Raw genomic sequence first — 14,371 nt, forward strand, 5'->3', positions numbered from 1 at the left:
CCGTAATGTGATGACACGAATATTGTGACTCGTCTAATTACACTACCTATATGGTGTAATTCAAGCGAGGAAGCGGCATAACGCCTTAAAACACAATAATTCGAATGAAATACGGAGTACACGGGATAGCCTACGCCTTTCTTTGTCTAAGCCTACTGAAATATGTACAGTGAACGATATTGAAATTTTAAGAAATTGTGTATTAGCAATATTGTGTGTCATTAACTCAGTTGCGTAAAGTATAAATAAAAATAAATAAATTAAGTTGATTTCAGGTTATCAGAATAAAACTTAATAAAATAAATAATAATAACTTAATAAAACTTCTCAGTCAAGACGTGAGTATGATTAGAAACACACACAGATCTACCAGTTGTTGCGTGCGTGTATTTAAGTATAAGCACATTAATGCCGTGCAGATACAAGTAAATAAAAATAAATACCAAAGAAAACTAAAAAAGTTATCTTTAAAGCGTGTCAAGACGCCTCGTGTTACTCGCTACCTCTTTACCCAAGAGCCGGTGTCACATTTCAACTCTGGATTAAATCTCGAATAGGTGACAGGCACTCTAATCAACTTTCTCGAGCCATTGCCTCTCCGTACGTATGTGACGACGGTTTAACGCCGATTAAACTGTCACTGGCATTGTCGACGGGTTCCTTTAGCGTTAGTTAACTGATGATTGTAATTCGACTTTAATATTAGGTACTATCGAGTTATTAGGATGAATAAGATGAATTTGAGTGTTTAATTTGTTCAAGTTTAAATGGAAATGTAACAAATCCAATGTTTGGAAATTCATATTAGGTTGATTTGATATTAACGATACCTTTATTATAGCGCTTCATAGTGGGACTAGGTTAATTTTTGTAAGTTTGTCCCATAGGTTTTTACTTGACTCTGTTCACCCAGCTCAGATCACCCGGGTCAATAGCCCGTAGTGGTACACTTAAAAGCCATCAAAACTTGTATGGGCACTCCATACAAAGTGACCAGTTTCATGGGTCTTGGGAGTTTTTTTTTTAAATAAGAACCAATTCTTGGACGATGATTAAAATTGTTCCAAGAGAAGGCTATCAATAACTCTGACTTTTTAGCATCAGTTATTCAGCCCGAAAGGAGATGTGGTGATCGTACAAGTAACTGATAAAAATGACTTACTTCCAAACAAGGATAGCACCAACGAAGATGCCAAGGACGAGCACGATGGAGCAGAGTGCGATGACGGCGGAGGTCTGCAGTGACGGCCCGGTGTGGTTGTACGCGTTTATCTTCTGAAATACAAACATTTTATCTATCAGACAAAACTACAAAGGGCTAGACCTTACGGGACGTCACACCGCTTGCGTGGCATAGGCGTACGGTTCAATGTAACTTTCCTTGCATACATTCAAAAAGTACAAAGTGCATGTGCTCGTGGACAATTAAGGATGACTCACGCTAGAACGGTCCGGGTCCCGGGACTGTCCGACACTTCAGTTTTTTATAGAAAACACCACGTGGTCACCGATCACCCGTCATAGAAGCGTTGGTAGCTTCGGTCCGGGTCCAGACCGTTCTAATATGAGTCATCCTTTATACATTGAGCATAATCAATTTATATAAAGTAAAACACTTCATTTTCATTTTATGAATTATATAAACAGACTGGCTGCCAAATTTACAAAAGTTGCCGCTATTCTGTCTTAAATTGTATCGAGCAAAAATATTACAAGGTACATTTTCTTCATTGTGATTGTAAGTACCGTAAGCAATAAAATACAAAAAAAAAAACAAATTCAGCTAGTGCTTGGACAATGGCCAATGTTTCGATAAATAATGTAATTGCTAATTTGTCTTGAAGTAAAAAGCATGGTTTCATGCCAAATCTAGTCGCCGATCGGACGACTTCTATTATTTGAGTAATTAGTCTGATTTGATACAATTCAATTAAGTAGCTTTCACGATAATTCTTTTTCTGTATTCTTCTTTTCTTTATGTTTCAGATTATGCTTTAAGTAAATTGTAAGTACCCTTCCATAACTAGGTATGTTATGCTAGGTATGTTGTCTCGATTTGAACTCATTTCTATAGCCATCTATTTTTGATGCTAATTATATATATATTACCTAAAATAAATCGCGGTTGTAATTATCGAGCATATCCAGTTATCTACTTAAGTATTTTTTTTTCATCATCATCATAATTGGCACTTGCGACTATTGCAGACGATTTATGGTGTAACACAGGAGAGACACCTTTTTGGTGGCTGAATAGACTTATGCGAGACTGACATGGTCTGCCACAGGCCTGACAAGAGAGATTTGCGGAAATCGGTACTGAAACGCCTTCCTCGTTTTAGCCTTTTGTCAGCGAGTGGCCAGGTCTCATCACAAAACTTACGACTCTCCACAACACCTTCGCGCCACTCTGTCCGCTGTTCTGCAAGCCTCTCCCAGTCTCCGTGGTCGATATGGATGGCAATATTTTTTTCATAGGAGTCTAGATTCTTTAAATAGGTACTTAAAAACAGAAGTCCGCATACAGACATGAATATACGATTCATAAACGATGAAACGATGAATATACGATATAGAGCAATAAAGAGACAATGCCAACGGTTGCAAGTGAATTTGAATCAGGACTCGACTGCTTTTTGCCCCGAACCCGCAGGCGTTCGAAAATTGCCCCTTCGCAACATTAAACATAACAAAGCCCTAAATTATCTAGGGGCGCTTTTTCTATCGGGCAAAGTTAATAACTCTATTCCAATTTCATTGCTTGTATCTATTTCCTTTATTCTATAACTTAACACATACGCCATGTTGCGATAATTATAGGGCAGCTTAGGAGGGTGCAAGGTGTTTTGGGACTGGTGTTTGTATATTAATATTCTAGTGTAAGAGCGTCACGCAAACTTATATAAAAAAGGTAATTCAACACAATAGAGTTTTTTGTTCCAACTTCCCCCTCACTACCCCTAAGTGGTTCATTTTTATATTTTTTCTCGCTCCCTGGAGGACGCACGTATTGTATTTTTGTTTACTCAGTTCGGGTACGATTCGATATTAGAATTCTGTTCATAGGTTCATACGAAATGTTGGTCACACTTTGGGAGGCTCGAAGAATTTTCGGAAGAATCAGTTTTTTTCATGGAATTGAAAGCAGTCGATTTGCGACGGCAAGCAATCGTAAAAATTACTTTAGATGGAGGCAATAAAATAAAATCAGCTTTCGCGTATAAACCAGCAATTTTACTCATGAAAATTGTTCGATATTGCGTTTAAAATACAGTTTCGATTGCTTTATTTTACGTTAATTTTTCTCTAGTTGAACTGAGAATTTTAGTTTACTTGTCACATGAAGAATGTTATTTTGGTAAGTGCATATTCAGCTTAAGGGATTTCAAATACAATATACCTATGATATATCTGAAACCCATATTGCAACGTATGCGTTTAAATATTATGTGCCTTATATGAAAAAGCATATACACCTACATGTACGCATTTCCGCCGGTGTAATTAAAGCGCACACACAACATAATTAATATGGGCAGTGAAAGAGAAATGAACTTATTATTTGTATTAATTGGGTAGATTTTATCAAACTAGGGCGTACTCGTGGAGTCAACATTGGAAATGATGGAATACGTAGCTTGATTAGCCAAAGAATTAAAAGCATGGGGTAGAACAATAAATGTGGCTTCGTTTAGTTCACATTAAATGTTTAATTTTACAAACAGTTGGTTTGATAATGGAGACGGATGAGCGATGGGAAGCACAATTATTCGAGATGCTAGGGGAGATAATTCAAAAGGGGTCACAGAGTTTTAAAATTGATAGTAAAACAGGTGACATATTGGATTACAAGCTTTGGACTCTTTTACTCATATTTACATAAACAACTGCAATAGCTTATTGATAAACGACAAGGTATTTTGTAAAGTTACGTAAAACGCGCGTTAGTTGACGTAGTTGCCAAAATTTTGTTGAAACGGTAGCAATAGGGCGGAACCATACTAAATTAAAATAAATTTCAGCTGACTAAAATCGTCGGTCGTACTTAATATTCCTCTTACGAAAATAAATCAGTGTCAATCAAATATTTCACATTGACATGAACGTAGAGATACGGAGAGTTACACGAGAAGTTGCGAGGATTCACGAGACTCCGGTTAGGGTTCATCGACATTGCGTTTATAAATAATCACGATAAGCATCTAAGCGCATGTCCCGATGCGCATTAAGCTAAGCCTGAATAAGGGACACCAATTTGTCAAAACCTGGCACTATCAGAACAGAAATCCGTCATCGGTCCCAAGACGATCTATCGGCGGCATATCTCACAATCTCCCAAACAACAATATTGGGAAAAAAATCTTCAAAAACTACATTCAGAACGGGTCTCCGACTCGGCTTATCGGGCTGTCCATCTTCAGCCAGTAGCCGATTTGTCAATGCTCCGCCGTTAATTAATAAAAAGTCTTTCTTTAGAGAAAAAATTGAATAAAACCTTAATTAATTTGGGTCGGCGCACGGCGTGAACTTTTAGGTAAATTATTATTATCGCCGCTTTAAAACTTTTGCAGTAGAAAAGAGTTTTTTACTTATTAAAATTAGGAATTTGAGGAGAGACGGTAGGATACAAAAATCAAGATTTTTTTTTACTTATAAGTAGTCATTAAAGGACCCTGGGCAACTTTGTATGGAGCCTGGTCCAAAAACCAACAGAAATGAGAGTTAGATCATTAGATAGGTATTTCTATGTACTTCATTTCGTCCTATGGGCAGCACGCGGAACTCCATTGCAGAACTGAGATATTTGTATTTTAGTCAAAATGTCATCACCCTTATTACCTAAGCAATAGAGTCCAAGTAAGTAAATTAATTGCTGCAGGGCAAATGTTAGCGCACCGCTGCGAGCGCGGCAAACTATTCGCCGCGCTCGCCCAGCGCTGGACTAACTGATACCTAGGTAATGAGGGTGATGTCATTTTGACTAACATATGAAGTACATAGAAACACCTATCTCATGACCTAATACTTAACTCTGTTTTTGAACCAATTTGACACATAGTCCTTTTTTTTAAATAACTGGAAACGCGTCTTGTTAAACGATTTGTTTTAATGACTAGCCTTAAAATAATGCGACTCAAACGTCCTAATCTACATGAGGACCGGAACAGAAAAAGTCAGAAATGGAGTTGTCCAAAGATATGCGCATTTAGATAAGGCAAAGTTGCAACCTCATCTTGAACAATTAAGCGAACAAATATACAAACAAAGTTTGTTGTCTTGAAGACGCCCCGTGACGTGGGTAACTTTGTATTCGTCTAGTGGAGTACCTACAGGTGAAGGCTTGGAGTGCGCTTGACTACAAAGAATGTTAGTTTTTTAATCTTTCATAACAGACTTTTTTAACTTACCTGCATAATATTTGTTTACATTTAGTCAAAGAAATTTAAGAATGTATCGCATTATAATATTCGTATCATAAAACTCTTTGGACTTTTTTTTATCCATGCGATATAAAAGTTAGATAAAAACAAATGACGAATTCGGATGGTATTTAAATGAAGAAACTACTATGGTCTACATTCAAAAGATTAGGAAGACCGCAAAATGATGCCAAAAAACCAGTTGATAAAGCGATCACAGTAACTAAGCTACTATATCATGTTTTAAGTAGCTAGATTACTAAAGGATTTTTATAAGCTTCCTGCAATAAATCTATATCGGATAACATCATGCCAATCGTGTAAGAGCAATAACCGTATATCTGATCTGTTTTTAAGTATAAGTTCAATGTCAACAGGTACAGAATTGGGAAAAAAATATTCTCACTAACAATCGCATGCCAATCGCCCACACATAGCGAATAAAATTCATAATTGTTGCTATTATAAGGTTTATGATGTACATCATATTTACCTCGTTTTTTTAAGCATTAGACTTTAGACTACACGATCATTTTCAGGTGTCTTTTATTTAAAAAAAAAACGCTTTAATAAAATAGTAACTATTGCTTATGAAACCAAAAGAACGTAAATTAATATAAATGTTCATGTTTGTTGTTCAAATAAAAACGGCACTTTTGACACTGACATATTATCCGATCCATATCGTATAGGGCTAATATTTGACGTATCATAAAGTCCGAATCGGGCTAGTAGACTTTCCCCATGACTTCGTCCGTGTACTAGTTGTCAGTTGACTGAATGTTCATCGTAGGTAGAAATATTATTATACTTCTTAATATTTTTTAAATCCATCATATTTCAAGTGCTGCTTATGTATCTCACTGATATGGCTTATTTAATTAATGACTTTATGTGCATGGTCGAGTGCAAATATAACCAACAAAGCATTGTAAAAGCATGATTTTGTTTTGTGAATTCAGTTCGCTATTTAAATATTTTGTTAATTAGGATTTTAATTAATTGCAAATTATTTAAGGTTTCCGTAGTTCATTTGGATTGTTCAATTTAAATTGTATCGAATTTTAAATGTTAACAATTGATTGCTGTTTAACTTGAGGCTGATTAAAATTGATTAAATAAATTAAGTTTAATATGTTATTCTAATGAAAATATCAAGATATAATCTAAATAAAAAAAAATGTTACATAGCTTATAATAAAACTACACAAAACAATAAAAAGCCTTCAATGAATACTAAATCAGTATATACTTTTGAAACTATACGACAGGAACGTTCCATTTGAGCTACAATAGTAAGTTTTAAACTACGAATGTTTTTTATTCATTATTAAGACCGATTTTCGATAAAAATATGTTTATCTTTAACAACCGTAAAGGGTTAACAGAAAACCAATAAAAACAACATAAAAAAACAGCAAGTCCTCAACGCGCTTAAAATAAGCATATTTTATTAACGCTCATCGTTATCGACTTTCGATATATTTATTGGACCACCCGATTGTTCTGCGAAACCGTGACGAATCAACAGTCTGAATACAGCTTAGACCAACGCGTTCAGTCCATACATATTGTCAGATTATGTGAAGGACAATAGTAGAAAGTGCACTAAATAGAACACAGTGAAAAGCCGATGGAATAGTAGCTTCAATTAATAGGAAGAAGTAGACGACCGTGCTGTCGTGAACTTGTTAACTGGTAATCGGGTCAAAATTATTTTCGTTGCCTTGTTTCTGACCAATCTGTCACGATTGTGTTGGTAGCTTCTATCAAATAAATTAAAAAAGTCGAGTGCTATTGCATGTTTTTTATAGCTGTAGATTATATTTTACTTGAGAAAAATTAAAAACTAGAAATCATTCCATACAAAAAGCACAATACAAGACAGCGAAAGAATTTGTAGCTTAGATGTTATTGAAATATTACATAATCCATGGTCAAGCAAACATAGTAAGTACGAAATGATTTGTAACACATATAAACTCTTAAATTGTACCTAAATAATTACCTTCTGATAAAAATAGGATAATCATAAAAGCAGTTTATCATCTCGAATCAACGTGGTACTTGAAATGAATTCTTTTTTGGAGATTACGCCAGTATCAAGTCAAAGTGGCCATTCTGTAGACATTTTAAGTTATGATTCAGAACACCTACGGTGTTTTCCTTATAGACCCAAGGTGTCCGTTTGGAGTAGTCAATTAATTTCAACACATTTATGTCTTAATCATCTAGTAGGACCTTAGCAGGCAATAAGTTGTTTTATTAAATTCCGTTGAAAGCCACAAGCCGCTGCATATACAAATTCATTGATGCCACACGTGGTGAGAAACGATGACTAAATATGTTAATAAAAAGATTACACCTTAGTCATCTTCACCATTTACAAGTAGTTGGTTCACGAAAAAAGATAAATATATACGCAGAAAAATAGACATATCAACAACAAAAATTGGTAAGTCTAGTAGATTGAACAGTGAAAGCTATAAATAGGTTTGGTTTAATAATAATAATTCAGCCTATATACGTCCCACTGCTGGGCTATAGTCCCTACGCTGGTCCAATACGGGTTGGGGCCTTCACATACACTTTTTAATTTCATCGCGGATGTATGCAGGATTCCTCACGATGTTTTCCTTCAGCGAAAAGCTAGTGGTCAATATCAAATGAACTGATTAGTACGAGAATTTGACCTCTACCTCCGGATTGAATGTCGAACATCATATTCACTATTTACCAAAATATAATATTTTCTATCGTAGTAGGAATGTAACTGTGTGTTGATATTCTTGTCATTAAAAAAAGAGCCAATCGCTGTTCAATACATTTTGACTGTAACAAAGTAAAAATCTTAGCTAGATATACAAAAAATCATAACTTTTTGTAATCAAGCATCATAATGAAAAAAAAAACCGTAATTTTAACATTAGGTCTTTCGCTTAAATGTTAATAATAACGAGCGTACACTTCCATAAATGTTAATACTCGTAATATTTCACCCGGAACCGTTTCTTTTATTCAAATTACTTAATTAGTCCCAAAGCTAGTTACCAAAGCATTAACAGCTAAACCTACAAATTTGGCGTAAAATTTGCGGTTGAATCACAACATCCAAATTTCACGGTTAACAAATTGCGGTCAGTTATGTCTAACAAATAGTTGCGTCTAAATTTAATCCAATTAAGTTAGTTTAAATGGCGGTTTGCGTTAATAAGGGAGATTAGTGGTGTGACATCTATCATCGTTTATTTTAAATTAACGTTGAACAGTTTTTCTGTCCGCGTAAAAAGGTTTAGTTAGTACCAACTATGCTCACGGCTCTGTCCGTTTGAGATACAGTTCTTTTATGCTCTCTTTACAGGGATGGATTTGAGAAAAAATACATTCATAAGCTTGCTACAAGCAAAGATAAGATGCGTAAAATCTAAGACAATTTCGTGCTTCGAATTTGACAGGTAAACGAATGGCGCTGTACAGCTCCATACTTTTTGCGTCAACTCTGATTGTCAAAAGTTGACGTTTGAAAATTCAGACCGCAAAACATTTGGCGCAGTACACCGCCATCTGTTTTGGATGTCAAACTAACAGGCATGTTTTTTTCTTAGACTTTACCTCTCTGTTACAATCAATTATCTTTGCTACAAGCCAAGTAATATTTAATTTGGTTGAGTAGGTAATATCCACCGTGATAAGGCAACAGAGATATATTAATAACTTTCGCATTTATAAAATAAGTACCTATACGTATATGTTAGTATGGATGAAACGGTTTATTCAATAGAATTCCAGACCTCACGGTTCAATGATTACTTTTTATTGCGACGCCTTTGGTGATTATTCAGTTGAAACTAATATTACCCGTGAACACGTAAATTCCATTAAATTTATATCTTGGAATCGGAACACAGGTATATATTGAAATCAATTATTTGAACCAAGTGGTGATATTCGTAACGTAAAATGTAAAGAGTAATTTTTCTTTAATAAGGTTCTTCTTCTTCTTGGCGTCGTCCCGGCATTTTTGCCACGGCTCGTGGGAGCCTGGGGTCCGCTTGACAAGTAATCCCAAGATTTAGCGTAGGCACTAGTTTTTTAAGAAAGCGACTGCCATCTGACCTTCCAACCCGGAGGGTAAACTAGGCCTTGTTGGAATTAGTCCGGTTTCCTCACGATGTATTCCTTCACCGAAAAGCGACTGGTAAATATCAAATGATATTTCATACATAAGTTCCGAAAAGTTTTCTTTAATTAGGTTATTTACTATACATTTCGTCCTTATAAGTACCGACCATATTTTAGGAGATCGTTGTATAAGAAGGCATTATTTTTAATATTATTTTAAGGAAAGTATCAAAGCAAGCATTAGAGCAATAAACGTCAGGGATTACATTGTGAGAAAGTTATTGCCGGAAAAGAACAGGCCGTAGGAAGGCGAATTCCGAAATGATATTTATTATAACTACAGATAAAAGATTAGATCTTCAGGTTTAAGAACTTAAATCTATCAAATATATTTTGTAGAAAGAATCATAAAATAATGGACATTAACTATAACCAAACAGCGGCATAGGTAGTTTAATCTTTAAATCACTTGGAAATATTTTGTTGTTTTTGTTTTTCGTTAGGTACTCAAATAATAATGATGATCTATCTACCTCTTACTTATTCAAATGAACAAGATAAGAAAACACAATCGTGTCCAATAATCATTTGATTCCACGATCATCATTTACATATTAACAGATGCTGACATGTCACTCAAATAATATCACCGGAGTGAATCCACGCATGACTCAATGTAAACATACATATACATACACAATATCTTATGTAAAGTCATCTTAGTCAGAATTAGCAGAACGGTGTTAAATGTGGAAACGCCGAGTGTTCCGGCAAACACGCTTTAGCAACGTCAAATACAAAAAGTAAAGAGAAAGCATGCGCGATTGTAAAGTCTGTTATCCACTGTGAAAAGCAGCATACAAAAGAGTCGTTTGAAAAGCAGTTTTTGTTGCTAATTAGAAATCCGAATACTGTCACCTGACGGAATAATAATTATAATAAAATCATTTATTTCAGACCAAGTTGATAGCTTGTTAGTTACAGAGTATCTTAATAACTATGTTAGTTGAACAATACAAAAAATAAAAAAACCTAATGACCAGACCACAGGTGTAAGTGGAGTTCAATAGAAATTGCAAATATAAAAAAAAAACAGACTTTGTTAGCATTTGACGTATAACCTAAAGCTTTTAAGATGGCTGTCTTCATTGAAATATTAATAATTTACATAAACCGCTCGCGCTCCCCGCCGTCCCCGATGCGAAGCTGTCCATGATACTCGCAGCATTTCCACGCTGGATTACCATGGACAGCCTTTGCACTAGGAACGACTCGGAGCGGGGACCCTCTCCCATCTGCCTGAGACGACGGCCTAGCTAGCGTGTATCGGTGTAAAATTAACAAATATTTTAACAAGTAAATTGTATAGAATATAATTGATGTAAATAAAATAATTAATTATATAAACTGTCAATAAAATCATTGTTGTCCACAAAAAGTGCGAGATTACGAAGAAATGAAGGTAAATAAATATATAGTTTGATGATATTTGGCATTTCTATTGAACTGCGCTATTGAAGTCAGGTCAATAAACTAACTCTGCATGACATTTGCAATGACAAAGTGTGGAGATGTCATTGTTGATGTCGAATTTCTATGAAAATATAACGTTCAAGTTGGCGCAGAGTAAGCTCAGACGGACTCTAACCGGCTAGTACTTAAAGCCCCATTTAGACGGTTCAAGGATTTGCACGCGATTTTCGTTACATTGCGGTATTTGGTCGATCGACTGAATGCATTGTACCCTGTATGTTCTCTTATCACTATTCTAGCAATGTATCGAATATTGCATTGCATCTGAATGGAACTTTAGCGGTACCTAGCTTATTTGCTAAGAAATCTTAACGACGCACAGCTCAAATGTAAAACCATATGAGACCCGGAAACGAAACAAAATAAATATATAAGCTAATTGAAATTTATAATGAATTACATTCCCAATGGATAACGGAATATAATTATCATGAACGATAATTGGACGCGGTAGGCATTTTGGTGGACGAATTAATTAATTTAAATTTTACTCTGAAACCCATTTTATTTTTGTTGAATTGAACACTGGATATTTTAACAAGTAAATCCGTGCAATTTTATGTACTTTACATATTTTTATAGTGTACCACGCACTTAGTAATTGACAGGTTTATAAATGAATATAAAATTTCCTCTGCGAAATAATTGAAAAAGAAGCTTCCGCTTCTTCCTAAATCTCATAAAAGAACTGGGCGCCAGCCTTTACTATCAATGTTAGTCCAAGTTACGAAAGTGTAGTAAACCGTTAAGTTCATCCGTGTACGTTTTACAAGCCAGGTAAACACTGGAGATACAGTGTAGAAGGAAGTGTCCGTTTGCATTAGGCTAGCTAATCTCGAGAATTGAGAAAAGAATTTTATACTAAAACTGACTAGATGAATGTTAATGAGAAAAGGTATTTTGGATAACGGATGTTACCTGTTAATTTATCAAAGAGAGGCCAACGCTGGTAAACAAGTATCGAAGGAAAAAAACTGATTGATCACATAAATTGTATTAATTATGCCTCTTCTACAACTTAAATGAATCTTATGATACTTCACCAGAAAGAAACACTAAACTTGCACAAAAGCTTAATACTTCTTTAGTCGAGTAAAAAAAGAAAAAATATATTTATCTGTATATAACTAGCATTTAAAATTTAGTTTAAAATGCAACGAGTTATCTACCAGTTTTGCTTGTAAAACCGCCCGCACCTTATATGCCACATTTCAGTTGTGATACCACAAGTCCCTCACAAAAGTACACAGTAAAAAGTTGTAAAGATCACGCGATAAACAAGCATTGTCGCATGCCTTCATTAAGGCCCGCATTCGTCAAATATTTACCGACAACGATAAGAGTTTATTCATCACCATTTTTGGAGTCAAATGAATCTACATGTCGATAACGCTTTAGTTGTCTGTGGAACGTACGGGTATTTTGGCTAAATTGTAGTAGTTCACATTGTAGATTAATGGGCAGCTGAAGTTTAAACTTGAAGTAGGTTATAAAAGATTCGCTTAAAATTTACGCTTCTATCAAATTAATGGTGGCTACATGCTAACTTAGTAAGAAGAATTAAGAACTATTTTAATGCTAGTCTGACTTTATTTTAATGGGAAACGCTCGACTGGACTTCCTAGGTATCGCTGGAACGACGTAGCAGTTCAAGGCCTGCTCAACCTCGGCCATGGCGACCTGGCGAGAGCTATCCCAAGACCGAGAAGCATGGCGTGATCTGGTGTTGGAGGCCAGGACTCACATGTATTATGTATTTCTGACTAAATAATGCATTGATCGAATTAACTCTTATCTTAAGCTATATTAGGGCTGTTTATATCCTAGGTATATAATTCTCTAAAGCTCGCATTTTATGCTCTAGTAGTCGATTACGGAAAGAAATATGTTTGTAACGTACGAGGAATAAACACTTTCTAAACACTTACTGGTTCTGTATCGCAGGTCTCCAAGTCTGGGATGGGGTCGTCACCACAATAATAGTCCGCATGTAGGAACGGAGGCCTAGGCGGTGGTGGCAGCAAGAATTCTGGAGGTGGTCCCATGCAGTCACACTCCGTTAGGTCCGTGGGCTCCAAGTCCCACATCGCGTATTCTAACTTATCACTATTCACAACCTCACTGATATCGTCACTTATATATGCACTAGTATCACGTATTTCACGCTTCACTTCATGTGAAGTCCTTAACTCAATCAACTTGGCTATGTAAAGTTCGTCATCGACGTCACTCCATACGTTTTTTCTAATCTCTTCATCTTCGTTATTTATTGCATTATTTTTTACTTCTTCTGTCGCTATAACACGACCATTACTTTTAATCCTTTGTTCTTTACTCCAATCATTGTCATCATTTTTTTTGTCAGTTCTTTTGTTTACTTCATTATGTGTTTCTCGCTTTTTTCTACCACTGGATTTGATCCACACATGTCGGCTCGTCCAAAAAGCGTACGGTGACGCATTAATTGGACTATCGTTGTACCTTTCGGCCATACGCAGTTTTCTTCTATGTTATCTGGAACAAAAAAAAACTTTATTAGTATGGACGCATAAAAAAAAATACTGTATAAAATGTTGGTTGCCATCTCCCTCAAAGCAAACCAATTTCGTGCCTGATGAAAGACGTATGCAGCGTTAGGACCAAACTACTTATTAATCAATAGAAGAGCTAACACCTCATTTTGTTTAACAAAGCCACTGCAATTATCTCCTACCACTTCAGAGAGTACAATGGGTGCGGAACTCGTACCGATATCATCGGAGCTAACGTTATACGGTTTATTTTAATTTATTTTTTATCGTTCCCAATTGGACGGACGGGTTTCTCGGCGTGCACTGGTATTTCGTTACAATCACGATGCTCTCTTTTCGTTTTGATTTGGAAAGTTTAAAGTTCATCTTTTTTATTAAGTTAGACATTTGATTCGCGTTCCTCAAAAGTAAAAGTAACGTTAGGTGCACTTCAAATGTGTTAAAAAGGCAAAGAAATTAATTTCCTAATAACAATTTATAAAAGCAGTCGGAACTGTTATTTTAATTTCTAACGATCAATTTAGAAGTTGTTGGGAGATTTAACGGCCTTACAAATAACTTAATTTAGCAATCCAATATACTTAATTGCAAGCTTCTTCGCATGTGTCGATGGAGATATCTCAAACGCTAGCATACAATTATGCATACGTACGCCGTTTCTAAGGTGCCGAGGGTCGTGGGGTCAACAGGCGTTAGATAGCAACCTCTTAGAAAGGTCTGAGTCGAATAAAATATTGAGTGGTGTTTTCATATTCTCTACGTTGG

General features: G+C 35.6%; 1 protein-coding gene across 2 annotated transcripts in view; it reads right to left on the reverse strand.

The window, feature by feature from the left end:
• LOC133528361 (uncharacterized) overlaps positions 1 to 14,371 on the reverse strand; it is a 131,262-nt gene that overhangs the window by 18,753 nt on the left and 98,138 nt on the right. For both annotated transcript variants that reach the window (XM_061865725.1, XM_061865724.1), the window contains 2 exons: positions 13,004 to 13,589; positions 1,163 to 1,275 (listed from right to left, as the gene is read on the reverse strand). In XM_061865725.1, coding sequence (XP_061721709.1) covers positions 1,163 to 1,275; positions 13,004 to 13,567 — 677 coding nt within the window. In that variant the 5' untranslated portion in view covers positions 13,568 to 13,589. The remainder of the gene's footprint in view (positions 1 to 1,162; positions 1,276 to 13,003; positions 13,590 to 14,371) is intronic.

This window comes from Cydia pomonella, chromosome 19, assembly GCF_033807575.1.
Source record: "Cydia pomonella isolate Wapato2018A chromosome 19, ilCydPomo1, whole genome shotgun sequence".
NCBI lineage: Eukaryota > Metazoa > Arthropoda > Insecta > Lepidoptera > Tortricidae > Cydia > Cydia pomonella.